This window comes from Oncorhynchus nerka, linkage group LG23 (genome assembly GCF_034236695.1).
Source record: "Oncorhynchus nerka isolate Pitt River linkage group LG23, Oner_Uvic_2.0, whole genome shotgun sequence".
In the NCBI taxonomy this organism is placed as follows: Eukaryota; Metazoa; Chordata; class Actinopteri; order Salmoniformes; family Salmonidae; genus Oncorhynchus; species Oncorhynchus nerka.
Window position 1 is genome coordinate 15,049,245 of NC_088418.1, and position 26,206 is coordinate 15,075,450.

Sequence of the window (26,206 nt, forward strand, 5' to 3'; positions counted from 1 at the left end):
CACTTTAATAATGCCACTTTAATCATGTTCACATATCTTTCATTACTCATCTCATATGTGTATACTATATTTTATACCATCTATTGCATCTTGCCTGTGCCGCTCGGTCATCGCTCATCTATATATTTATATGTATATATTCTTATTCCATCCCTTTTCTTAGATTTGTGTGTATTAGGTAGTTGCTGTGGAATTGTTAGATTGCTGTTAGATATTACTGCACTGTCAGAACTAGAAGCACAAGCATTTCGCAACCCTCGCAATAACATCTGCTAACCATGTGTGTGACCAATAAAATTTGATTTGATTTGATTCACTGTCTTCTTGGTAAGCAACTCCAGTGTAGATTTGGCCTTGTGTTTTAAGTTATTGTCCTGCTGAAAGATGAATTAATCTCCCAGTGTCTGGTGGAAAGCAGACTGAACCAGGTTTTCCTCTAGGATTTTGCCTGTGCTTAGTTCCAATCCGTTTCTTTTTTATCCTGAAAATCTCCCCAGTCCTTAACGACTACAAGCATTCCCGTAACATGATGTAGCCACCACTATGTTTGAAAGTAATCTGTTGTATTGGATTTGTCCCAAACATAACACTTTGTATTCAGGACAAAAAGTGAATTGCTTTGCCAAGTTATTTGCAGTGTTACTTTAGTGCCTTGTTGAGTAACAGCTTGTACTGGCTTCCTTCTTTTCATTCTGTCATTTAGGTTAGTATTGTGGAGTAACTACAATATTGTTTATCCATCCTCAGTTTTCTTCTATCACAGCCATTAAACTCTGTAACTGTTTTTAAATCACCATTGGCCTCATAGTGAAATCCCTGAGTTGTTTCCTTCCTCTCTGGCAACTGAGTTAGGAAGGATGCCTGTATCTTTGTATTGACTGGGTGTATTGATACACCATCCAAAGTGTAATTAATATATTCACTGGGCTCAAAGGGCTATTCAATGTCTACTTTTTTTTACCCATCTACCAATGGGTGCCCTTCTTTGTGAGGCATTGGAAAACCTCCATGGTCTTTGGTTGAATCTGTGTTTGAAATTCACTGCTCGACTGAGTGACCATACAGATAAGTGTATGTGTGGGGTACAGATATGAGATAGTCATTTAGCATGTTAAACACTATTATTGCACACAGAGTGTGCATTTATTATGTGACTTGTTTAGCAAAATGTTACTGCAGAACTTATTTAAGCTTGCTATAACAAAGGGTGTGAATACTTATCGATTCAAGACATTTCAGCTTGAAATGTTTTATATATATATGTAAAAATTTCAAAAAAACAACACTACTGGGTATTGTGTGTAGGCCATTGACATAACATCTCAATTGAATCCGTTTTATATTCAGGCTGTAACACAACATGTGGAAAAAGTAAAGTGGTGCGAATACTTTCTGAAGGCACTATCGCTATGTGTGTGTGTGTGAGAGAGAGAGATGTGGGGGAGGAGAGACAGAGACAGACGCGAGATGACAAACACGCTGTCTCTCCTCCATAGATTTTCTAAATCTGAATCCAATCTTCGGGGACGCGCAGCTCTCTCTGGTACCACCCCCTTCCCCATTTCGGTCTCTCTCTCCTTATTTCTCCTTCTCTTGCAGTGTGATGTGTGGTCATATGACAGGGTCTGAATACCAACACACTCGACATGAGCGAGGAGGCGTAAACCGGAGAAAACAAGTGGCTAAGTGTGTGTCGCGGACACTGAGAGAGCGTGAGCTGTTACTGGGGAACGCCTATCTGACTGAAACTGCGGAGAAGAAAATTAGTTTAAAGCAACGGGGGACACTAACTAACTAACTTTAACTATAGTTTAGGCATATCCAATCCAGCGAAGTTAAAAAATATATATATTTACAAATCGCATCGTGTTATTGCTTTCCCCTTTTCTGAGCGGTGTGTGCCCAAATCTCAGAATCGGAGGAGGCTGGGGCTTGAGGAAGCAGTTTGGACATACTTTTATTTTAAAGTTATCTTTTTTTTTTTGTTAAGCGTCATTCTAGAGCGTCAGCCCTGATTTCGGCTGGTAAACTTGAGTTGTTAGTTTGACAATGGTCGGTGAGTTGAATGAGCAGGTCCGGGAAAGACCCAGACCAAGGCCCAGCCCGGACTACCTGATGCAGTTGATGACAGACCGGAAGGTGATGAGCTCGCTGCCCAACTTCACTGGCATCTTCACTCACCTGGAGCGGCTCTTAGACGAAGGTAAGTGCTTAGCCTACAATGCATATACATTTTTAAAGATTTACAAAAAATATGATAGGTCTATAATTAGCAGTGGTAGAAAAAGTAGCAAATTGTCATTCTTGAGTAAAAGTAAAGATACCTTAATAGAAAATGACTCAAGTGAAAGTCACCCAGTAAAATACTTATTGAGTAAATGTCAGAAATGATTTGGTTTTAAATATACTTAAGTATCAAAAGTACATTTTAGCAATTACATTTATTTAAGTATCAAAAGTAAAAGTACAAGTATAATTAATTTCTAGTTCCTTATATTAAGCAAAGTAGATGGCCATATTTTCTAGTTTAAAAAATTTATATACAGATAGCAAGGGGCATGCCACAACTCAGAAATAATTTACAAACGAAGCATGTGTTTAGTGAGTCCACCAGATCAGAGGCAGTAGGGATGACCAGGGATGTTCTCTTGATAAGTTTGTGAATTAGATCATTTTATTGTCCTGCTAAGCATTGAAAATGTAATGGAGTATGTATGGAGTAAAAATTACATCATTTTCTTTAGGAATGTAGTGAAGTAAAAGTTGTCCAAAATATGAATAGTAAAGTACGGATACCCCAAAAACAACTTAGTACTTTAAAGTATTTCTACTTAAGTACTTTACTCCACTGATAATTAGTTGGTTGATATTTCAACTATGTTGTTTGGTGAGATACTGTGACACACATTAATAAACAGACACACCATAGACATTAAGAGAGACACACCAGGCAGTTGGTGATGTGAACAAACGGACAGTTGTTAGTCTGGGTCGGTGACCTATTGTGCAAGGCGGTGTGAATGTGGCGGCCCATCCCCGGTTAGTCACGAGGCTCAGTACTCGGTCAACGGGATGTCAACCTGAAAATACTTGACTTTGGAGAGCGTGCTTAGACTTTATGTATGTGAATAGAGAGCCAGTAAACTCTGTGTGTGTGTGTGTACAGTATGGCTGATTGATTGATTGATTGTAGTCTTTGAAGAGGACCCCCATCACAATAACCAAAAACACTCCAAGCAGGTCAAACAACATAGTAACAAACAATGAGATGTCCTGTGGAATTAATAATCAGATTATATTGATTTTGACAAAGGACAAGGAGAGGGGGAGAAATAACGTAGAAATGACTGAGAGGAAGACAACGGGAGAAAGACAAGAGGGGGAGAGGCCGGGGAGGTATTTGTGCTTGGCTTTATCTCTACACTTCAACCTGCCATTACACTATCTAGAGTTCTCTCTGTATATATATATATATATATATAGACTGCACATACTCACTCACACTCATGCACCAGCTCTCTTTCCATTCTGCAGCCACATTATTCTTATTGTGCCAATTTTAACTACTGTGGCCGTCTCATCCAAGACACATTTCCCGTGTGTGTGTGTGTGTGTGTGTGTGTGATATGTACGCAGGGCTCTAAATTATTTATTTTTATTGGGAGCACAATTTAGGAGCACCAGAAAATACGATTTTTATTTTATTTTATTGATGTACAGCCTATATGAAATCTAGCTACTTTTAAAACACATGTTGTACCCCAGAAACGAATATGCAACACTGTAAAGACAGTTTGTTATAAAAGCTAAGATGTTGCTACGAATACCTGTCATTGAAATGACAAAGTCATTAGTGGAATATTAGGTTTCAACGTTGTGTAAAAGCGCTATTTTACGATTTTACATTACTGTTGTAATGTTTTATTTCACTTTTCTTTTTTGTTGACAAACAAAAACACAATAAACCCACTTAACATTGACATACATTTCCACCATCATTATGTTGTTTCTGTCTGTAGCCAGATTTCTAAACAAATATTTAAATGATAAAAGCATTTGATTCTACTAATATTTACATACATGCATTTCCACCAACATTAATGACGTCACACTTGCTCAGACCTACGTTCCAATCGTACCCGCATCCAAATGTTGTTTCTAATGCTTGTAACACTCTGACTTCAAATTGTGTTATGACGTTTCTGTCTGTAGCCAGTTTCAAAAAGAAAAAGAAAGCATTTGATTGGTCCAGTATTTAAGTAATAGCTTTTTCAATATAAGCGCAAAAATTATATTGTCCAACCCATTGAGTATCTCACGGCACCCTGTCTTGAAATGTGCAGATAGATGGATTAAAAGTAAATGTATATTGTAAAACTTCTGACAGCCACTTTCTAACTCTGCCTAAAACTTTTGGACTTTATAGTACTCCCAGAAGGCATGTGTCATTGAGTCACTGTTAGTTTTACACTTAAGACATGACTCTGAAGTTTTGCTGTAGAATTTGTATAATACATTTTATACATTAGTTTATACTGGATTAAGCGTACATTTGAGGTAACTGTGTCATTTTCTATGTCTTGGTTCCAATAGTTTATATTTTTTTCGAAGAGATTGTCAGTTGGACATTACCTATCATCTTAGTATATTTTTCTGTCTCAAATAGGATTGCTCTGATGTCCAAAAGCTTTCAGGTCAAAATGTTGTAATATAAAACTTAAGTTGCAAATATTTGAAAATGTCTACGTTGGTCAGTCCAAAATGGCTTTTTAATCCTGTCATGGAATTAATTGTATTTCCTAATTATCAAGTCATTTCTGGTTTCTATGCATTTAGTTTTCAATGTGGGCCAATTTATTGGTGAATTCTGAAAAGCTATTCAAGGATTGTTCCAAAGGGATGTGCTTTTAGGGAGTGATTTTGGTCCTTGTAGGATCCGTTTCACTTTCTTCCATGTCATAATGTTAACTATGAAGTTGTTATAGTGTTCTTAACTATGAAGTTGTTATAGTGTTCTTAACTATGAAGTTGTTATAGTGTTCTTAACTATGAAGTTGTTATAGTGTTCTTAACTATGAAGTTGTTATAGTGTTCTTAACTATGAAGTTGTTATAGTGTTCTTAACTATGAAGTTGTTATAGTGTTCTTAACTATGAAGTTGTTATAGTGTTCTTAACTATGAAGTTGTTATAGTGTTCTTAACTATGAAGTTGTTATAGTGTTCTTAACTATGAAGTTGTTATAGTGTTCTTAACTATGAAGTTGTTATAGTGATCTTAACTATGAAGTTGTTATAGTGTTCTTAACTATGAAGTTGTTATAGTGTTCTTAACTATGAAGTTGTTATAGTGTTCTTAACTATGAAGTTGTTATTGTGTTCTTAACTATGAAGTTGTTATAATGTTCTTAACTATGAAGTTGTTATAGTGTTCTTAACTATGAAGTTGTTATAGTGTTCTTAACTATGAAGTTGTTATAGTGTTCTTAACTATGAAGTTGTTATAGTGTTCTTAACTATGAAGTTGTCATTGTGTTCTTAACTATGAAGTTGTTATAGTGTTCTTAACTATGAAGTTGTTATAGTGTTCTTAACTATGAAGTTGTTATAGTGTTCTTAACTATGAAGTTGTTATTGTGTTTTTAACTATGAAGTTGTTATAGTGTTCTTAACTATGAAGTTGTTATTGTGTTCTTAACTATGAAGTTGTTATAGTGTTCTTAACTATGAAGTTGTTATAGTGTTCTTAACTATGAAGTTGTTATAGTGTTCTTAACTATGAAGTTGTTATAGTGTTCTTAACTATGAAGTTGTTAATGTGCTTCGCTCCATCCTTTGAAAACAGACACGTGAGAAGATTCTGGGGAAAAGCATGCACCTCTTCAATATGTACCCATTCTTCCTCTCTAGTGCATTAAACTATACGTTGTAAGTAAAAGCCTTGGGTTGTGAGTTAATATAACTCCAAATCTGGGAGGTTAAAACCACCCTCAGATTTAGGGACATGTATACTTTTTTAAAGAATGTCTTCGGTGGGGTAATTGGTATTACTGAAAATAAATATAGAAACCTTCGGAGCTATGTCATTCTAAAGATGTTTATTCTACCTGTAAGATTTACGAGGAGATTTTTCAATTTAATTAGATCTGCCTTAACTTTATTTCATTACTCAACAACATTATCTTTATATATTTGTTGTTTGTTGTCACTTATTAAGCTTCCAAAGTATTTCATACTTTTTTGTTGTCCACTTAAAGGATTGCTGTAAATCAAGAGTTATTTTTCATATTGCCCTTATTAAAAGAATTCCACGTTCATTTTATATCCTGAGATTTTAGAGTATTCCGAAAATATTTTTAACAAGGGGGACATTGAGTTTTCAATATTAGTGAGTCATATCAGGAGATTTTTAGCAAATAAGTTACGTTTGTATTCCTGTTTGCCAATACTGGTACCTGTTACATTTTGGGGCCTGTTTAATTCTATCTGCAAGCAGTTCAATTGCCAGTGCAAACATGAGGGGGGAGAAAGGACATCCCTGTCTCAAGTCAAATCCAACTTTATTTGTCACGTGCCAAATACAACAAGTGTAGACCTTACCCTGAAATGCTTACTTACAAGTCCTTAATCAACAGTGCAGTTCAAGAAGAGTTAAGAAAATATTTACCAAATAAACAAAAATAAAAATTAACACAATAACGAGGCTATATAAAGGGGGTACCAGAACTGAGTCAGTGTGCGGGGGTACAGGGGCTGGGAGACTAGTCAGGATCGAGGGAAAGATGAACGGCGCAGAGTAAAAAGAGATCCTTGATGAAAACCTGCTCCAGAGTGGACTAAGACCCTAAGCAAACAGCCAAGACAACGCAGGAGTGTGAATACCTACTGTATTGTATATAAAACGTGTGAACATGTAAGCTGGGCAAACATTTAACAGAGAACACACAGAAAACATAAAGCAAGTACTTATTTGTACTTTTTAGGGATTTTAAGCTCCTACTCCACTAATGTACAGTCGTGGCCAAAAGTTTTGAGAATGACACAAATATTAATTTTCACAAAGTCTGCTGCCTCAGTTTGTATGATGGCAATTTGCATATACTCCAGAATTTTATGAAGAGTAATCGGATGAATTAAAATGAATTACGAAGTCCCTCTTTGCCATGCAAATGAACTGAATCCCCCAAAAACATTTCCACTGCATTTCAGCCCTGCCACAAAAGGACCAGCTGACATCATGTTAGTGATTATCTCGTTAACACAGGTTCATGAGTGTTGACGAAGACAAGGCTGAACATCACTCTGTCATGCTGATTGAGTTTGAATAACAGACGGGAAGCTTCAAAAGGAGGGTGGTGCTTGGAATCATTGTTCTTCCTCTGTCAATCATGGTTACCTGCAAGGAAACACATGTCGCCATCATTGCTTTGCACAAAAAGGGCTTCACAGGCAAGGATTTTGCTGCCAGTAAGATTGCACCTAAATCAACCATTTATCGAATAATCAAGAACTTCAAGGAGAGCGGTTCAATTGTTGTGAAGAAGGCTTCAGGGCGCCCAAGAAAGTCCCGCAAGCACCAGAACTGTCTCCTAAAGTTGATTCAGCTGCGGGATTGGAGCACCACCAGTACAGAGCTTGCTCAGGAATGGCAGCAGGCAGGTGTGAGTGCATCTGCATGCACAGTGAGGCGAAGACTTTTGGAGGATGGCCTGGTGTCAAGAAGGGCAGCAAACGGCAGCACTTCTCTCCAGGAAAAACATCAGGGACACACTGATATTCTGCAAAAGGTACAGAGATTGGACTGCTGAGGACTGGGGTAAAGTAATTTTCTCTGATGAATCCCCTTTCCGCTTGTTTGGGGCATCCGGGAAAAAAGCTTGTCCGGAGAAGACAAGGTGAACGCTACCATCAGTCCTGTGTCATGCCAACAGTAAAGCATCCTGAGACCATTCATGTGTGGGGTTGCTTCTCAGCCAAGGAAGCCAATTTTGCCTAAGAACACAGCCATGAATAAAGAATGGTACCAACACATCCTCCGAGAGCAACTTCTCCCAACCATCCAGGAAAAGTTTGATGACGAACAATGCCTTTTACAGCATGATGGAGCACCTTGCCTTAAGGAAAAAGTGATAACTAAGTGGCTCGGGGAACAAAACATCGATATTTTGGGTCCATGGCCAAGAAACTTCCCAGACTTTAATCCCATTGAGAACTTTTGGTCAATCCTCAAGAGGCGGGTGGACAAACAAAAACCCACAAATTCTGACAAACTCCAAGCATTGATTATGCAAGAATGGGCTGCCGTCAGTCAGGATGTGGCCCAGAAGTTAATTGACAGCATGCCAGTGCGGATTGCAGAGGTCTTGAAAAAGAAGGGTCAACACTGCAAATATTGACTCTTTGCATCAACTCCATGTAATTGTCAATAAAAGCCTTTGACACTTATGAAATGCTTGTAGTTATACTTCAGTATTCCATAGTAACATCTGACAAAAATATCTAAAGACACTGAAGCAGCAAACTCCGTGGAAATTAATATTTGTGTCATTCTCAAAACTTTTGGCCACGACTGTACTGTACCAAAAATCTGTGGATTATGTCATTGTAAATACATTGGAGAAAGACTGCCACTTAAATACTGTCGTCAGTTTGCAATACCTTTGAATTAAAGTATAGTGCGTGGTGGGTCTCTATTGGGTGCACTGAGAGACCTAAGTGAGATGGGTGGAGGCACCACACATACTTCAGGGAAGTGTCTGATGCCCCCCAGCTCCCCCATCCCGATCCACTCTCGCCAATAACCACTGTTGGATCTTAACTATGTTTACAAGGAATAATACAAATTCAGAAAGTATTCAGGCCCCTCGACTTTTTCCACATTTTGTTACGTTACAGCTTTATTTTTATTTATTTATTTGATTTTTTATAGAATTTTTACCCCCTTTTCTCCCCAATTTCGTGGTATCCAATTTTTAGTAGTTACTATCTTGTCTCATTGCTACTACTCCCGTACGGACTCAGGAGAAATGAAGGTCGAAAGCCATGTGTCCTCCGAAACACAACCCAACCTTAACACAGCGCGCATCCAACCCGGAAGCCAGCCGCACCAATGTGTCGGAGGAAACAGTGCACCTGGCGACCTGGTTGGCGCGCACTGCGCCCGGCCCTCCACAGGAGTCGCTAGTGCACGATGAGACAAGGATATCCCTATCGGCCAAACCCTCCCTAACCAGGACGCCATTTGTGTGTCACCCCATGGACCTCCCGGTCGCGGCCGGCTGCGACAGAGCCTGGGCTCGAACCCAGGGTCTCTGGTGGCACAGCTAGCGCTGTGATGCAGTGCCCTAGGCCACTGTTTCACCCTTTACAGCGTTATTCTAAAATGGATTAAATAGTTTTCCCCCCTCATCAATCTACACACAATACCCCACAATGACAAGGCAAAAACAGGTTTTTAGAATTTCTTTGCAAATGTATTACAAATAAAAAACAGAAATATCACATTTTAGGTAGATATTCAGACCCTTTACTCAGTACTTTGTCAATCTACTTTTTTTTAACAACAGATTGTAGCAGTTTGTTAGTTTTGGTGGGCACGGTGAACTTTAGTATTGTTTTCCCGGAGAGCATTTAACTGTTCATTACTCTCGTTTACATTCCCAAGTTGCCCTTTGTCCTTTCCTTTGACGGAGGCCATGATCTGTTGGGTTCGTGTTGCTGCACTGTTTCCAAACTGATTGGTTCACTGTTGTACAAAATTGATTGCTCACCCTCTCCCAGTTGCTTGGGAATATGTTGATTTATCAAGTTGAGGCTTGATTGTTTCTACATATAACCACAGTTTTGTCGGTATGCACCTCACTATTTTCCTATTGAGATGCATTGCATTGCATTGAACATATTACACTCTCTTTGAGAATGTCAGGTTTGTGATGACGAAATGCAAAAGATCTGCTGTTCATTGATTGCTATGATCATTGACACAGATTATATTGACCAGACGCTCTAGTGGCTGCTCTAACATTGAAAATAAATGTCTTCAAAAATGGAAGGCAGTCGGGAGGAGGCAAGATCAGGTGGGACTAGGGCTGTGTCAGCTGGTGATTGTCAAGCAAATAATTGCCGGTCTCATGGTAATTTACCATTAATTAACATAAATACGTTTAGCATCTCCCGGCTTCCTCGCGTAGACTACAAGCCACTGATGCAGACCAGTGGAACATCTACATTTTAATAAATACATTTAATATAGCCAACACCATCACAATAAATCCATTATTTATTTTAAAACGGTCTAAAGAAACACGATATGAAGTAAATCTAGTCTATTTCAGAAGAACAGAATATCATACTCTGACTTGTCCCTCTGGCTATGCCATATGCTTGTGTGCTACACTAGTTCATTTAGCAGACAATTTGCTTAGAATTCCTTGAAATTATTTTATATTTATTTCTGAGGGAATGTGTTCACAAAAGGAGTGCGTTAACAAAGAAACAGGTTCTCCTATATGCTTAATTAAGAGTTATTTATGCAACTTTAGTTGTGATTGAAACGCTAGGCTATATGTTTTGATTTTAAAAACATTCTAAGGCTGATGATGATGCGACTTTAATTATGATTTGTAAAGAGTCACATGAAAGGCATGAACTCTGCTTTGATTTTGAGCAGGCTGCACACACTTCATCAGTCTCTCATTCACAATTTGACAAGCACTTGATAATATTCTCACCCATCCTCGAATTTCCTGGCGGCATCCCACTTGTGTGGCTGTAATGCTCCCTAAAAAAATCCATGCCTTTTGCGGCCAAAGTGGCACTTTGTGCCCTTGGGCTGAATATTATAATTCCCATCTCCTGACTGCCAATCGCCGTGCTCCGAAGCACCTCTCACTCACATGGCTCTCTCAGATATCTCAATTCTTATTAGCCAATGCCTGTCACATGATCGGATCCTTCTCACAGGTATCTCAGCTCTAAAGTAGGCTACAAGTGAAAACAGACACATCAGAGACGCAACTGCGTGTGTCCTTCTAATCGAATTCCGAGGCACATATTGAAGATGTTAAAAGAACTGTCCACATTTACTTTTCATCAGCCAACAAGATGAGTAAGCCTAACGAACAGAAAAAACACTAGCCTATGTAAATCTACTATCCCCCATAGTACAAAAGTTGACCTATGCTACTTGTCCTTCTGTGCGAGAAAGAAATATTTGGAATATACTCCGGGACAACTGTCTGTTCCCAGTCCACCTGGTCATGCTGCTGCCCCAGTTTCAACTGTTCTGCCTGCGGCTAGGGAACCCTGACCTTTTCACCGGACGTGTTACCTTGTCCTGGACCTGCTGTTTTCAACTCTCTCTCTCTCTACCGCACCTGCTGTCTCGACCTCTGAAAAGCCAACTGACATTTACTCCTGAGGTGCTGACCTGTTGCACCCTCTACAACCACAGATTATTATTTGACCCTGCTGGTCATCTATGAACATTTGAACAGCCTGAACAATCTGGCCTGAAATGGACATGTGCTCTTATAATCTCCACCCGGCACAGCCAGAAGAGGACTGGCCACCCCTCAGAGCCTGGTTCCTTTCTAGGTTCCTGCCTAGCTAGGTTTTTTTTCTTAACCACCGTGCTTCTACATCTGCATTGCTTGCTGTTTGGGGTTTTAGGCTGTGTTTCTGTATAACACTTTGTGACATATGCTGATGTAAAAAGGGCTTTATAAATACATTTGATTGATTGATTGGAACGCGATAGATTCCAAATTAATACAACCACTCGCATCAAACAATCTTTTAAAAGCAATGAGGTTGATGCAACAGATCAGAACGTTTAGCTTAAAATGCTGGTAAACTATTAGGCCATTTCTTCATATTATAAGCGCAGCAATGCGCACACGGCATTAAGAGCAAATGTTCTAAAATGCAATCAATTAGCGGGAAAAGACCATTCTCAAAATGACCGCAAATGTGATTATGCATGTAAATGCATTATTATAAAGGTGCATTTTTATGGTGAAAATTGTCTTCCCCAAACTTAACTTAATTTTTAGAAGTTATTTGGCCACTTTAGTTGTGATGCAAACCTTATCAACATATAGGCCTGTGGGCTAGGCTACATGAGGTGTGTGACTATAATTTATAAGTCACAAAAAATAGGCATGCACAGTTTCCTGCCTTAATGCACACACTGGGCATCATTCACAAGTGATAATACATCATTCACAAGCGATGATGCATCATTCACAAGCGATAATGCATCATTCACAAGCGATAATGCACCATTCACAAGCGATAATAAAATACATGTAATTTATGCACTTAAATAGAGAATGGAGGATGCTTTTCCCGTGGTTCATTTGCATGCCAGGCAGGTAAGCTATACCCCTGTTGTAAAGCGAAGGAATGTGCTTAATAGTAGTAAAGTTGATAAGTAAATATAGTAGGCCTAGTGTATAGAGGGATCCTCCTCTTTTTAATAGAGGCCATCAAACTCTGTTTTATGGTGGTCATGACTCATGACTGCCGCTGTGGCGCTAATATGGTCACCGTAACACCCCTAGGTGGGACCACTCTAGCCAATGAGAGGGCAGATAAGCTTGTGAACAACGGTTTCCAATAGTTACCACAAACACAGTCTAAATTGGCTATATCGTAAAAATGCATGTTTTTTCTGTTGCTTTTTGGTCTTAATTTAAGTTTAGGGCTAGGCATAAGGTTAGCAGTGTGGTTAAGGTTAGCTTTAAAATCCAATTTTAAGAAGAGAAATTGTGGAAATAGGTGGGGTTTATAACTTTGTGGCTGAGGTAACTAGTGACGACCAGGCACATGTGTTTTTTCACAGTTTCCAGTATGTCACATCTCTTACTTATATCAGTACACTCGTAAAACCCTAATCATTACGAAACTTCTATTCAATCAACTAAGCCACACGTAGCAAATAAGCCAATCATTTTTTTGTTAACCAAATTTTACACTCTCCCTGACCTCCATACAAAAACTCCTCTCTTGGTCTGTGGTGAAAAACGCCATCTGCTGGAGAAGACAGAGTTTGGGCCCAGTTATCCCTCTCGCTTCGCCTCTTTCGCTCTGTCGTTGATCTCCCGAAGAAGCTATCGCTTACTTTTTTTCTGTTCCCCAAAATGGTTGGATATAAACTTGCCAGGTTGTTAGCTAGCCAATAAGGTAACATAACTGAACAAAGTGTAAACAAATGGTTAACGACACACGAGCAGTTTTACATTTTTATCAAGAACCGACTTACAGTAGTGAGTGCATACATTTTTAAAATACTTTTTCGTACTGGTCCCCCATGGGAGTTGAACCCACAACCCTGGCGCTGCACCGCCATGCTCTACCAACTGAGCTACACTAGAACTGCCCACGACCTGGTTTATGAATCTAAAATGAGGTCCCGGCGAGGAAGATAAAAATGTTGCACTGGTATGTTATTTTTGTACCTGGTTGGGTCACAAGCAAGCCGTTTCCACTGTAGTAATGGTGCAACCATGACACTATCAAATCTGCACTCTTTTCTCTAGGGCACTCGGAAACAACAGCGCGGCACAGCCTAATCATTAAAACAATTATTATCTGGAATATATTTTCCCTAGTTGCACTGTGCCCCCAACAACAACTGCTCCCCTGGCGCCGATAATGTTTACGTCGATTAAGGCAGCCCCTCGCACCTCTCTGATTCAGAGGCGTTGGGTAAAATGTGGAAGACACCTTTCGGTTGAATGCAGTTCAGTTGTGTAACTGACTAAGCATCCCCTTTCCCTCTCCCAAATTGGTCGCACTTTAGAGCCCTGTGTGTGTGTGTGTGTAACCAGGTGTACGTGTGAGGTCAGGTGTGTTATTAGTGGCGTATAGCTGTTATGAATATAGCTTTAGATAATTATAGTTTCAGTTATTATAACTATGTTCACACTTAGTTATCACTCAGCTTCCGTCAGGCCATAGTTATTTCACAGGGGTATGTGTGTGGTGTGTGTGTGTGCGTCTAGCCTAGCAGGTTATTATAGTGGTTGGCATGCTGTTAGTAATGCATCATGCAACAATATTGAAAGTCTGAGTCAGACAGCTTTAAACAAACACACACTGTCTCCATCTTTATTTTGTAGTGCTTGACTTTATTAATTTATTTTCTGTTTCTCTCCCTCCCTCTTGCTCTACCTCCTTGCCTCTCTTTCTTTCTCTCTCTCTCTCTTCCCTTCTCTCAATCTATTTCTCTCTCTCCCAATCTCTCTTCGCCATCTTTCTCCCTCCATCAGAGATAGGTAGAGTGCGCAAGGACATGTATAACGACTCAATGAATGGCGGTGTGGCTGCCGAGGGGCGGGACTCCGAGGAGCTGCCTGATGGGATTGGTCCAGTGGCTCAGCTGCAGGAGAAGCTCTACGTGCCCGTTAAAGAGTACCCCGACGTGAGTAGACAAACCTTTTTTCAACCGTTATAGATGTCTTTATGTCAGTGTCTAAATGAATAACAGAATATCTATCGCTTTCCATAACAGAAACGTCCAGCCCATTGGAGGGTAAGGTAAAGCCGATATGAATAGAATGGGCTTGGAACCTTTAACCCTTGCAATTTCACTGGTAAACTCATGAGTACACTCACAATGGCTGCCTGGTATTGTGATGCAATAATTTCCATGGTAAGGTATCATTTTTGTTCAAATGATGCTAACTGATGTGGCTCATGCAATGAATACATTTTCTGTAATGTCAGTTGTGTTGATTCAACAAATCTCCACACAGATTGATGGGTACACTTCCTGATTTTACTTCCTGCTTTGCTCCTAGGTTGAAGATGTCAAAGATGTTAAGACAACCGCATTCTAATATCCCATAACTCTTTGCAACAATGGGATGGTAGTTAGTAACAGCTCTGGTCCCAGATTTTTGACAATGTTGTCTTGAGCTGTATATTTTTTCAACCTAACTTTGCTCCTTACCAGCTGCTCCAATTGTTGAAAAGAATTGTCTTAGCCATCGACATCTTCAATGTAGCTCTGCTCCTATGGGTATACTTGCAAGGGCCACCAGTCCAACCATTATGCCATCATTGACCTCTATTTCTATGGTAGAGCCATCACCATGTTGCTTACTCATGTCTGGTCCATCCAGATTGGTTAACATAGATGGGGGTAGCAGTAAAGGGTAAAGGGCTGCTTTCTAAGCTCCCAGCCCTTATAAAAGTGGGTTAGAATGTATGGCTGAGGACATCAGATAGGGGTGACGACCAACAAGCTCTCACAGTCTCACTGCAGAATTAGACGTTTATCCACGTTACTCCAATGTTAAAAGTCAAAGTTGCTCCAAACGTCAAATTTCAGAGGGGTTTTGACACCCTGGGTTGACCAGTTCTGCTCAGTATCATTCTTTTTCTCCAAAGTCAAAATTCTAATTTGCTACAAACTTCAATGACAGAAGCTTCTCTTCCTTCACATGATAAAATGACAATATAACCGCGGTTAGTGCTATCCGGGATCATTGGGAAGTTCCGACCTTAACTTTTACAATGACCATTTTAAATTTCAACTTCAATGGGGTAACGTCTGAGATGGGACGTCCAAGGATCCCAAATAGCATGGACAGTGTAACCACTGGTAACACACACAGACACATGCAAACACACAGGACACACAAACCGATGGAACAGATGAGATCAGGGCTAAAAATACATTAGAATATCCCCTGTGTGTGTGTGTGTGCGCTCGCTTTAAATGGGTTATTTTGGGAAGGAAGAGAATGCATTCACATCCGTATAAAAGTGTGGGGGTCAGAGAAACAAATAAAGACAGACACAACGGGTGTGAAAGAGGAGAGCGAGAAGAGAGGCAGCTGTCTTGTTAATCTCTCAGCTCCAGTGACAGATAAGGTTAAGAGAGTCTGGCCTCACCACCACCTGCCAAAACAAACAATGACCTATTCCTGACTCACGCGCTCTAAAGTGCGACAAAATATTTTAATGCGCCAACGGGAGTTTTATTTTGGGAGCACTGCAACTATGAAAAATATCTCCCAGATAATTGTTGTAATGATAAGGCTTCACTGTACACTTTTGTTCCGTGTGCCTTAGAGGAAAAAAAGAGAATGCGGTCTCATTAGCGTCATAGTTGCGCCATTACTATAGTGGAAACTGCGCAGCGGATACAAACTTAATTGTAAGGATAATATATTGTAAACAGTTGTCATTTTTACGTTCGCTATGTAGCCCTTGTGAATTATTGTTTGTTACTTTTGACTCCCTTATATGTTCTACTGGAGCCACCTTACCTGCCTGTGCTAAACAGTTATGTTAGCTTACGAACGCGAAGACAGTTGTAGCTAATACACCCGCAGTGTTGCCAACTCCTCAGTAAGGAAAGTAGCTATTGGCTGTCCTAAAACGCGCTAGAAGTCGCTAAATGACGTCATCGCCTAATTTGCATAATTGGCCATGTGCATGTAATTTGTGATGGACGCTGTAGGAGAGAGGAATAACTCCGTGGGAGAGACAAAAAGGGAGTAAAAAACACCCTAAATATGTTTAGAACTACAAATGAACTTTCTTCTGTCGATTCATGTTTTTTTTTATGTCACAATTCCAACCCTCCTCCTTTATCCGGGCTTGGGACCGGCAAAAGTGACCCAAAAGAGACACTCTGGCAGAGTTACTTAGTTTTTTATTTAATTTGTTTGTGTTTTTTTGTGAGTTTTTTTACATTTACATCCCGCCCTGAATGTAAGCCAATTGATCTGATTATTTTATAAGCATTGCTCCTCGGAGACACAATAAAAATAGACTTGCTTTCTAATTTGACACGCTATGACGCATCTGTTTTCTCTCGTTCACTTTTCGTACTTTTTACTCCATACATTTTCCCTGACACCTAAAAGTACTCGTTACATTTTGAATGCTTAGCCGGACAGGAAAATTGTCAAGTTCACACACTTATAAAGAGAACATCCCTACTGCCTCTGATCTGGTGGACTCATTAAACACAAATGCTTTGTTTGTAAATGAGGTCTGAGTGTTGGCGTGTGCCCCTGGCTATCCGTTTAAAAAAAATACAAATAATGGTGCTGTCTAGTTTGCCTAATATAAGGAATTTTAAATAATTTTAAATAATTTGTTACTTTTGAACCTTAAGTATATTTTAGCAATTACATTTACTTTTGATGCTTAAGTATATTTAAAAACCAAATACTTTGACTTTTACTCAAGCAGTATTTTACTGGATAACTTTTACTTGAGTAATTTTCTATTATAGTATGACAATTAGGTACTTTTTCCACAAATAGTGATTTTACACAATATAGAAAACTAATATTACACAAATGACTCGTCAATACTATGTATTCGAAGTAACATTTGAGCTTTGGTAATATACTAATGTGTTTGCAGTTTTACATATTCGTTTTTAGAGCACAACATGTGCTGCAAAATAGTTTGAATATAGGCCCAATAAAGGATATATCTCAATAACGGTAAATCATATTTTCTGCACCCAACTTAAAGTTATGAGCACCAGTGCTACCAATTAAAAATGTCATGGAATATTTCATGCCCAGGCCAACCGAGACCAAGTTACCAACCAGGTCCAGGACTATTTCATGGCCAGGCCAACCGAGACCAAGTTACCAACCAGGTCCAGGACTATTTCATGGCCAGGCCAACCGAGACCAAGTTACCAACCAGGTCCAGGAGTATTTCATGGCCAGGCCAACTGAGACCAAGTTACCAACCAGGTCCAGGAGTATTTCATGGCCAGGCCAACCGAGACCAAGTTACCAACCAGGTCCAGGACTATTTCATGGCCAGGCCAACCGAGACCAAGTTACCAACCAGGTCCAGGAGTATTTCATGGCCAGGCCAACTGAGACCAAGTTACCAACCAGGTCCAGGAGTATTTCATGGCCAGGCCAACTGAGACCAAGTTACCAACCAGGTCCAGGAGTATTTCATGGCCAGGCCAACTGAGACCAAGTTACCAACCAGGTCCAGGAGTATTTCATGGCCAGGCCAACTGAGACCAAGTTACCAACCAGGTCCAGGAGTATTTCATGGCCAGCCCAACTGAGACCAAGTTACCAACCAGGTCCAGGAGTATTTCATGGCCAGGCCAACTTAGACCAAGTTACCAACGAGCCAAATAAAATACAATTTTATTGGTCACATACACATGGTTAGCAGACGTTAATGCGAGTGTAGAGAAATGCTTGTGCTTCTTGTTCCGACCGTGCTGTAATATCTAACACGTAATCTAACAATTTCACAACAACTACATTATTTTATTTTTATTTATTTGATCTAACCTTTATTTAACCAGGAAGGGCTCATTGAGATTAAAATCTATTTTTCAGCCTCCCAGGTGGTGCAGTGGTTAAGGGTGCTGTACTGCAGCGCCAGCTGTGCCATCAGAGACTCTGGGTTCACGCCCAGGCTCTGTCGCGACCGGGAGGTCCGTGGGGCGACGCACAATTGGCCTAGCGTTGTCCGGGTTAGGGAGGGTTTGGCCGGTAGGGATATATCTTGTCTCATCACGCACCAGTGACTCCTGTGGCGGGCTGGGCACAGTGCGCGCTAACCAATGTTGCCAGGTGCACGGTGTTTCCTCCGACACATTGGTGCGGCTGGCTTCCGGGTTGGATGCGCTGTGTTAAGAAGCAGTGTCTCTTGGTTGGGTTGTGTATCGGAGGAAGCATGACTTTCAACCTTCGTCTCTCCCGAGTCCGTACGGGAGTTGTAGCGATGAGACAAGATAGTAGCTACTAAAACAATTTTGGATACCATGAAATTGGGGAGAAAAAGGGGTAAAATAAAAATAAAAAAATCTATTTTTTAAAAGTACTCGTTACATTTTGAATGCTTAGCCGGACAGGAAAATTGTCAAGTTCACACACTTATAAAGAGAACATCCCTACTGCCTCTGATCTGGTGGACTCATTAAACACAAATGCTTTGTTTGTAAATGAGGTCTGAGTGTTGGCGTGTGCCCCTGGCTATCCGTGTGCCCCTGGCCAAGATAGGCAGCACCAAGTCATTACAAAAGAATTACAGACAGACAACATGAAAAACTACAAGTAATCTAGTAAAACCATTGAATTCACAAGAGTATAAAACAGCAAATTAAAATCAGTGATTTAAAAACACCTAAAACAAGTTCTTCCAGTTTAAAAGTATTTTATAAGGTGTTCCAAGACGATGGCGCAGAGTACATTTTACCAAATTCAGTTCGGACATTTGGAACAGTTAGCAGGATAAAGTCCAGCGAACGAAGAGAGTACCCACCACATTTCTGAACAATAAAAATGCACAAATAAAAAGGTAGTAAACCCAAAATGGCTTTGTAAATAAAAGTATACCAGTGACTGAGCCTAAAGAAGGCCAGCCTAAAGAAGGCCAGCAGTTTAAAATAAATCTCAAAGTGCCATGGTAAAGAGTGTCAATTGATCTCAAACACTGAGCGGAAGCATTCATATATAAAATATCCCCATAGTCTAGTAAAGGCATAAATGTAGCTGATACTAGCCTCCTTCTGGCCTTATTCCTAAAATAAAATCCCAATTTCAGCTTAAATTTTTTTGTAAGTTCTTGAATATGCAATTTAAAATAGAGGCCGTCATCATTAAAATTCCAAGATATTTATATGAGGTTACAACCTCAATCTCCTTGCCCTGGCAGGTAGTAATGGGTGAAAGGTTTAGAGGTCTATTTCTTGCATTAGAAAACACCATTATTTTAGTTTTGTCAGTATTAAGGATAAGCTTCAATTGACACAAGGTATGTTGAACAGTATAAAAAGCAGTTTGCATGTTCAGGAAAGATTTTGTAAGAGACGAGGCACAACAGTAAATAACAGTATCATCAGCATAAAAATGTATACACACAAGTGTATAGGAATGAATAAGAATATGTACATATAAATATATGGATGAGCGATGTCCGTCATAGGCTCAGGAGTATTTCATGGCCAGGCCAATTTAGACCCAAGTTACCAACCAGGTCCAGGAGTGTTTCATGGAAAGACCAACTTAGACCAACTCCTGGCCCTTCTTCTTCTTCTTCTTAAAATGTATCTCTCTCTGTGTGTGTGTGTGTGTGTGTGTGTGTGTGTGTGGTGTGTGTGTGTTTAGTTTAACTTTGTAGGTAGGATACTGGGTCCAAGGGGCCTAACAGCCAAACAGCTGGAGGCAGAAATGGGCTGTAAGATCATGGTACGAGGAAAAGGATCCATGAGAGACAAGAAGAAGGTATGTGTACACACACACGCTCACACACAGATGCAAGCCCGAACACACAAACAAAAGCATGCACGCACACACACAGCATGTGTATTTCTTTTTGGTAGTAGAGTCTAACGGGTGGAGTAGAGGTGAATAGAGCTGGGTCCGTATGTTTCTCTGCTGGTTTAGGTTCTCTGGTCAGCCTTACAATGGAGAAGCTAAAGGCAGGTGGAGCGCAGGCAGCATTCCATCCACCTCTCATGAGAATACACCCATTCCATACCTCAGAGAAACAAAGAGGGAGGGATGGAGAGATGTGGAAATTAGTTGAAAGAGTGGGTAGACATTAGAGATGAAACGGTATGGAAATTATATATCACGATTATAGTGACCAAAATGATCACAGTTATCAGTCTTATCAGTATAATCAATATTATCAGTATTATCGCGGTATTGTTAATGTGCTGGAAATGTTCAAAAAGTACTGATACAGACTGAAATCATTTCACCAAGTTCTATATTGAAAACCAACAAATAACAATAACATTAGCAGCACTATGCATTTTGTGCGCATAAACAAAGTAATAACATTAAAGATGGCACCATGTGGCCAGGAGAGGTACAAGTTTCCCTAGTGCAGGTTTAAATGAACACAACCTTCAGTAAGCAAATCAAATGTGCATATAATAGCAACACAAGTAAAGCAATGTGCATGTAAGAGCAATACAACCATATGTAAACACATCCAATGTGCATGTAAGAGCAATACAACCATATGTAAACACATCCAATGTGCAGGTGTTGACATTAAAATAACAACACACAATATGTAAACAAATCAAATGAACAGCGCTGATTGTATGTCTGTTCTCTCCTTCATGAAGAAGCAAGGTGCTGCTGGCCTAACATCCTGTATGTATGCACCTTTGTTCACATGAGATTGAAATGTAAAAATGGCATTATATTTACTTTGTCCGGTTTAAGTAGTGATCTGCGAGGGGAGGCAATGTGCCCGCTAGCACTGAACACTCTGATGGCACGCTGGTTGCTGGGATGCACAAAAGCTTCCTGGCAACCCTGGCAAGGTGAGGCTGCTCTGATGCATGGCCCCTCCACCACACCAGTGGATCCTCTTCTGCTGGAATGGGAGGCAGAGACAGGTAGACCTGGATCTCTTCTTTCACTCTGTCTTCTGGGGTGGTCGGAATCTGATCCTCTTCTGCTGGAATGGGAGGCAGAGACAGGTAGATCTTGATCTCTTCTTTCACTCTGTCTTCTGGGGTGGTCGGAATCTGATCCTCTTCTGCTGGAATGGGAGGCAGAGACAGGTAGACCTGGATCTCTTCTTTCACTCTGTCTTCTGGGGTGGTCGGAATCTGATCCTCTTCTGCTGGAATGGGAGGCAGAGACAGGTAGACCTGGATCTCTTCTTTCACTCTGTCTTCTGGGGTGGTCGGAATCTGATCCTCTTCTGCTGGAATGGGAGGCAGAGACAGGTAGATCTTGATCTCTTCTTTCACTCTGTCTTCTGGGGTGGTCGGAATCTGATCCTCTTTACCTCAACAAGGCAGCAGAGAGTTGATCTTCCTCAACAACCCAGCCAGGCCTTTCCCCTCTACTGCCTTGTTGAGGTGATCTTCCTCAACAACCCAGCCAGGCCTTTCCCCTCTACTGCCTTGTTGAGGTGATCTTCCTCAACAACCCAGCCAGGCCTTTCCCCTCTACTGCCTTGTTGAGGTGATCTTCCTCAACAACCCAGCCAGGCCTTTCCCCTCTACTGCCTTGTTGAGGTGATCTTCCTCAACAACCCAGCCAGGCCTTTCCCCTCTACTGCCTTGTTGAGGTGATCTTCCTGAACAACCCAGCCAGGCCTTTCCCCTCTACTGCCTTGTTGAGGTGATCTTCCTCAACAACCCAGCCAGGCCTTTCCCCTCTACTGCCTTGTTGAGGTGATCTTCCTCAACAACCCAGCCAGGCCTTTCCCCTCTACTGCCTTGTTGAGGTGATCTTCCTCAGTAACCCAGCCAGGCCTTTCCCCTCCGATGCCGCTGTGGGGGTGCTGGTGGTGGAGGTGCTGCTGGTGCTTTGTGGTTCTTCCCTGACTTGTGCAGCTGTCAGCTTCAAGGCCTCCTGGACACAGCTGTCAGCTTCAAGGCCTCCTGGACACAGCTGTCAGCTTCAAGGCCTCCTGGACACAGCTGTCAGCTTCAAGGCCTCCTGGACACAGCTGTCAGTGTCAAGGCCTCCTGGACACAGCTGTCAGCTTCAAGGCCTCCTGGACACAGCTATCAACTTCAAGGCCTCCTGGACACAGCTGTCAGCTTCAAGGCCTCCTGGACACAGCTGTCAGTGTCAACTTGTGCAGCCTCAGGCTCATCTACAAAGCTCCTTTTTTGAAGCGGGGGTCAATGAAACAAGCCATGTGCAAGAATCTCTTTGCATCTGTTGTTAAGGTCTTCTCTCATCTCCTTGTTCAGGGATGGCTCCATATCATCTCCTTGGTCAGGGATGGCTCCATATCATCTCCCTGGTTAGGGATGGCTCCATATCATCTCCCTGGTCAGGGATGGCTCCATATCATCTCCCTGGTCAGGGATGGCTCCATATCATCTCCCTGGTTAGGGATGGCTCCGTATCATCTCCCTGGTTAGGGATGGCTCCATATCATCTCCCTGGTCAGGGATGGCTCCGTATCATCTCCCTGGTTAGGGATGGCTCCGTATCATCTCCCTGGTCAGGGATGGCTCCATATCATCTCCCTGGTCAGGGATGGCTCCATATCATCTCCCTGGTTAGGGATGGCTCCATATCATCTCCCTGGTTAGGGATGGCTCCGTATCATCTCCCTGGTTAGGGATGGCTTCATATCCTTTTCATCTCCTTGGTCAGGGATGGCTCCTTATCATCTCCTTGGTCAGGGATGGCTCCTTATCATCTCCTTGGTCAGGGATGCCTCCGTATCATCTCCTTGGTCAGGGATGGCTCTGTATCCTTTTCATCTCCTTGGTCAGGGATGGCTCCTTATCATCTCCTTGGTCAGGGATGGCTCCGTATCCTTTTCATCTCCTTGGTCAGGGATGGCTCCGTATCATCTCCTTGGTCAGGGATGGCTCCATATCCTTTTCATCTCCTTGGTCAGGGATGGCTCCATATCCTTTTCATCTCCCTGGTCAGGGATGGCTCCATATCCTTTTCATCTCCCTGGTCAGGGATGGCTCCATATCCTTTTCATCTCCCTGGTCAGGGATGGCTCCATATCCTTTTCATCTCCCTGGTCAGGGATGGCTCCATATCCTTTTCATCTCCTTGGTCAGGGATGGCTCCATATCCTTTTCATCTCCTTGGTCAGGGATGGCTCCATATCCTTTTCATCTCCTTGGTCAGGGATGGCTCCGTATCCTTTTCATCTCCTTGGTCAGGGATGGCTCCGTATCATCTCCTTGGTCAGGGATGGCTCCGTATCCTTTTCATCTCCCTGGTCAGGGATGGCTCCATATCCTTTTCATCTCCTTGGTCAGGGATAGCTCCGTATCCTTTTCATCTCCTTGCTCAGGGATGGCTCCATATCCTTTTCATCTCCCTGGTCAGGGATGGCTCCATATCCTTTTCATCTCCTTGGTCAGGGATGGCTCCATATCCTTTTCATCTCCTTGGTCAGGGATGGCTCCATATCCTTTTCATCTCCTTGGTCAGGGATGGCTCCATATCCTTTTCATCTCCTTGGTCAGGGATGGCTCCATATCCTTTTCATCTCCTTGCTCAGGGATGGCTCCATATCCTTTTCATCTCCCTGGTCAGGGATGGCTCTGTATCCTTTTGATCTCCTTGGTCAGGGTTGGCTCTGTATCCTTTTCCACCAGAACATCACAGGTGATGTGGTCCAGGACAGGCTTGATGGCTGGCAGTGTCACTCATGTCTCTGAGGCAAGTGCATCTGTAAACTGGCTCAGAGGTTCAAGTAGCTGGCACAGTTGCTCCATGACACTTATGTTGGCATCCTTGGGCATCAGATGCCATGTTCCTCTTTCTCCAGCCAGTGTCGCACAGACCGCCTGCTGTTGGCTGAGGAAACGCTCAAGCATCTTGTGTGTAGATCCCCATTGGGTTACCACATCATGGATCAGAGCTTTCTGTGGCATGTTTCTCCTTCTCTTCCAGCTCCGTGAGAAGCCTTGGACCAGATGACGCAGGCCTTGACTGCTGTGTCAACTCTCTGAATTGTCAGAGTCTTTGAGATGGCCAGGTTCAAATGATGGCCAAAGCACCCAAGCCACAGATCTGGGAACTCTTCAAAAGCCTTGATCATGTTTGTTGCGTTGTCTGTGGTAACGCAGACCAGGTCTTTCTTGTTGATCCCCCCCACTCTTCCAGCATATTCTCAAAAACTCTCTGATGTTGTGAGCTGAGTGATCTTCTGGGAAGAACTGTGTTCCCAGACATTTTGATTCCTGTTCCAGTCTGGGGTGAGGTAATGGATAGTGAAGCTGATGTAGGGTTGAACCACCCCCACTTTCACTGGTCCAGAGGTCAGTAGTTGCAGCAAACCATGTGCCTTGAGCCAAACTTTTTCCAACATCAGTTTTAACCTGGTTGTACAGGTTTGGGATTTCAGTCATGGAAAATAATGTTTTTGATGACACTTTGTAGTGAGGCACGGCAACCTTCATCAGCCTCAGAAAGCCAGGCCCCTCAACAATGTGAAATGGCATCATGTCCTTTGCAATGTAATATGAAAGGGCTGCAGTGAGGTCTTGTGTATTTTTTGACGTGGGTGCCTAAGCAGCCTGCCTTTTAAATGCTTGCTGGAGTGTCTGTGTCACAGCTGTAGATGAGGAGGGACCAGTAGCATCACTGGGTTTGTCTGCTGCTCACCCACTCTGTAAAGAAGGGAACAGCTGTAGATGAGGAGGGACCAGTAGCATCACTGGGTTTGCCTGCTGCTCACCCACTCTGTAAAGAAGGGAACAACTGTAGATGAGGAGGGACCAGTAGCATCACTGGGTTTGCCTGCTGCTCACCCACTCTGTAAAGAAGGGAACAGCTGTAGATGAGGAGGGACCAGTAGCATCACTGGGTTTGTCTGCTGCTCACCCACTCTGTAAAGAAGGGAACAGCTGTAGATGAGGAGGGACCAGTAGCATCACTGGGTTTGCCTGCTGCTCACCCATCTCTGTAAAGAAGGGAACAGCAAATGTATTATTATTATTATTATTATTATTATTACATTATAATTATTATTATTCACACACACACACACACAGTCTATCTTCTGTGTTGCATTTGAGCATGTGCAATGACCCCATGCACAATTTACATAAATACAAATTAGTCTTAAGACAGTGATAGTAATTGCAATGAGCCCAACAATTGACATAAATACAGGAGTTTTGTATAGGAGTCTTGTATAGGAGTCTTGTATAGGAGTCTGGTAGAGGAGTCTGGTAGAGGAGTCTGGTAGAGGAGTCTGGTAGAGGAGTCTGGTAGAGGAGTCTGGTAGAGGAGTGTGGTAGAGGAGTCTGGTAGAGGAGTCTGGTAGAGGAGTCTGGTAGAGGAGTCTGGTAGAGGAGTCTGGTAGAGGAGTCTGGTAGAGGAGTCTGGTAGAGGAGTGTGGTAGAGGAGTCTGGTAGAGGAGTCTGGTAGATGAGTGTGGTAGAGGTGTCTGGTAGAGGAGTCTGGTAGAGGAGTCTGGTAGAGGAGTGTGGTAGAGGAGTCTGGTAGAGGAGTGTGGTAGAGGAGTGTGGTAGAGGAGTGTGGTAGAGGAGTCTGGTAGAGGAGTCTGGTAGAGGAGTCTGGTAGAGGTGTCTGGTAGAGGAGTGTGGTAGAGGAGTCTGGTAGAGGAGTGTGGTAGAGGAGTCTGGTAGAGGAGTGTGGTAGAGGAGTCTGGTAGAGGAGTGTGGTAGAGGAGTCTGGTAGAGGAGTCTGGTAGAGGAGTGTGGTAGAGGAGTCTGGTAGAGGAGTCTGGTAGAGGAGTCTGGTAGAGGAGTCTGGTAGAGGA

General features: G+C 41.9%; 1 protein-coding gene across 3 annotated transcripts in view; it reads left to right on the top strand.

Moving 5' to 3' along the window:
• Positions 1 to 1,551: 1,551 nt before the first annotated feature.
• LOC115107176 (protein quaking-B-like) overlaps positions 1,552 to 26,206 on the top strand; it is a 35,270-nt gene continuing 10,615 nt past the window's right edge. The window contains exons 1-3 of one of the 3 annotated variants that reach the window (XM_065007878.1): positions 1,552 to 2,203; positions 14,272 to 14,423; positions 20,122 to 20,238. In XM_065007878.1, the coding sequence (XP_064863950.1) occupies positions 2,050 to 2,203; positions 14,272 to 14,423; positions 20,122 to 20,238 (423 nt within the window). In that variant the 5' untranslated portion in view covers positions 1,552 to 2,049. The remainder of the gene's footprint in view (positions 2,204 to 14,271; positions 14,424 to 20,121; positions 20,239 to 26,206) is intronic. The other 2 variants (XM_065007880.1, XM_065007879.1) reach the window with 2 other exon arrangements.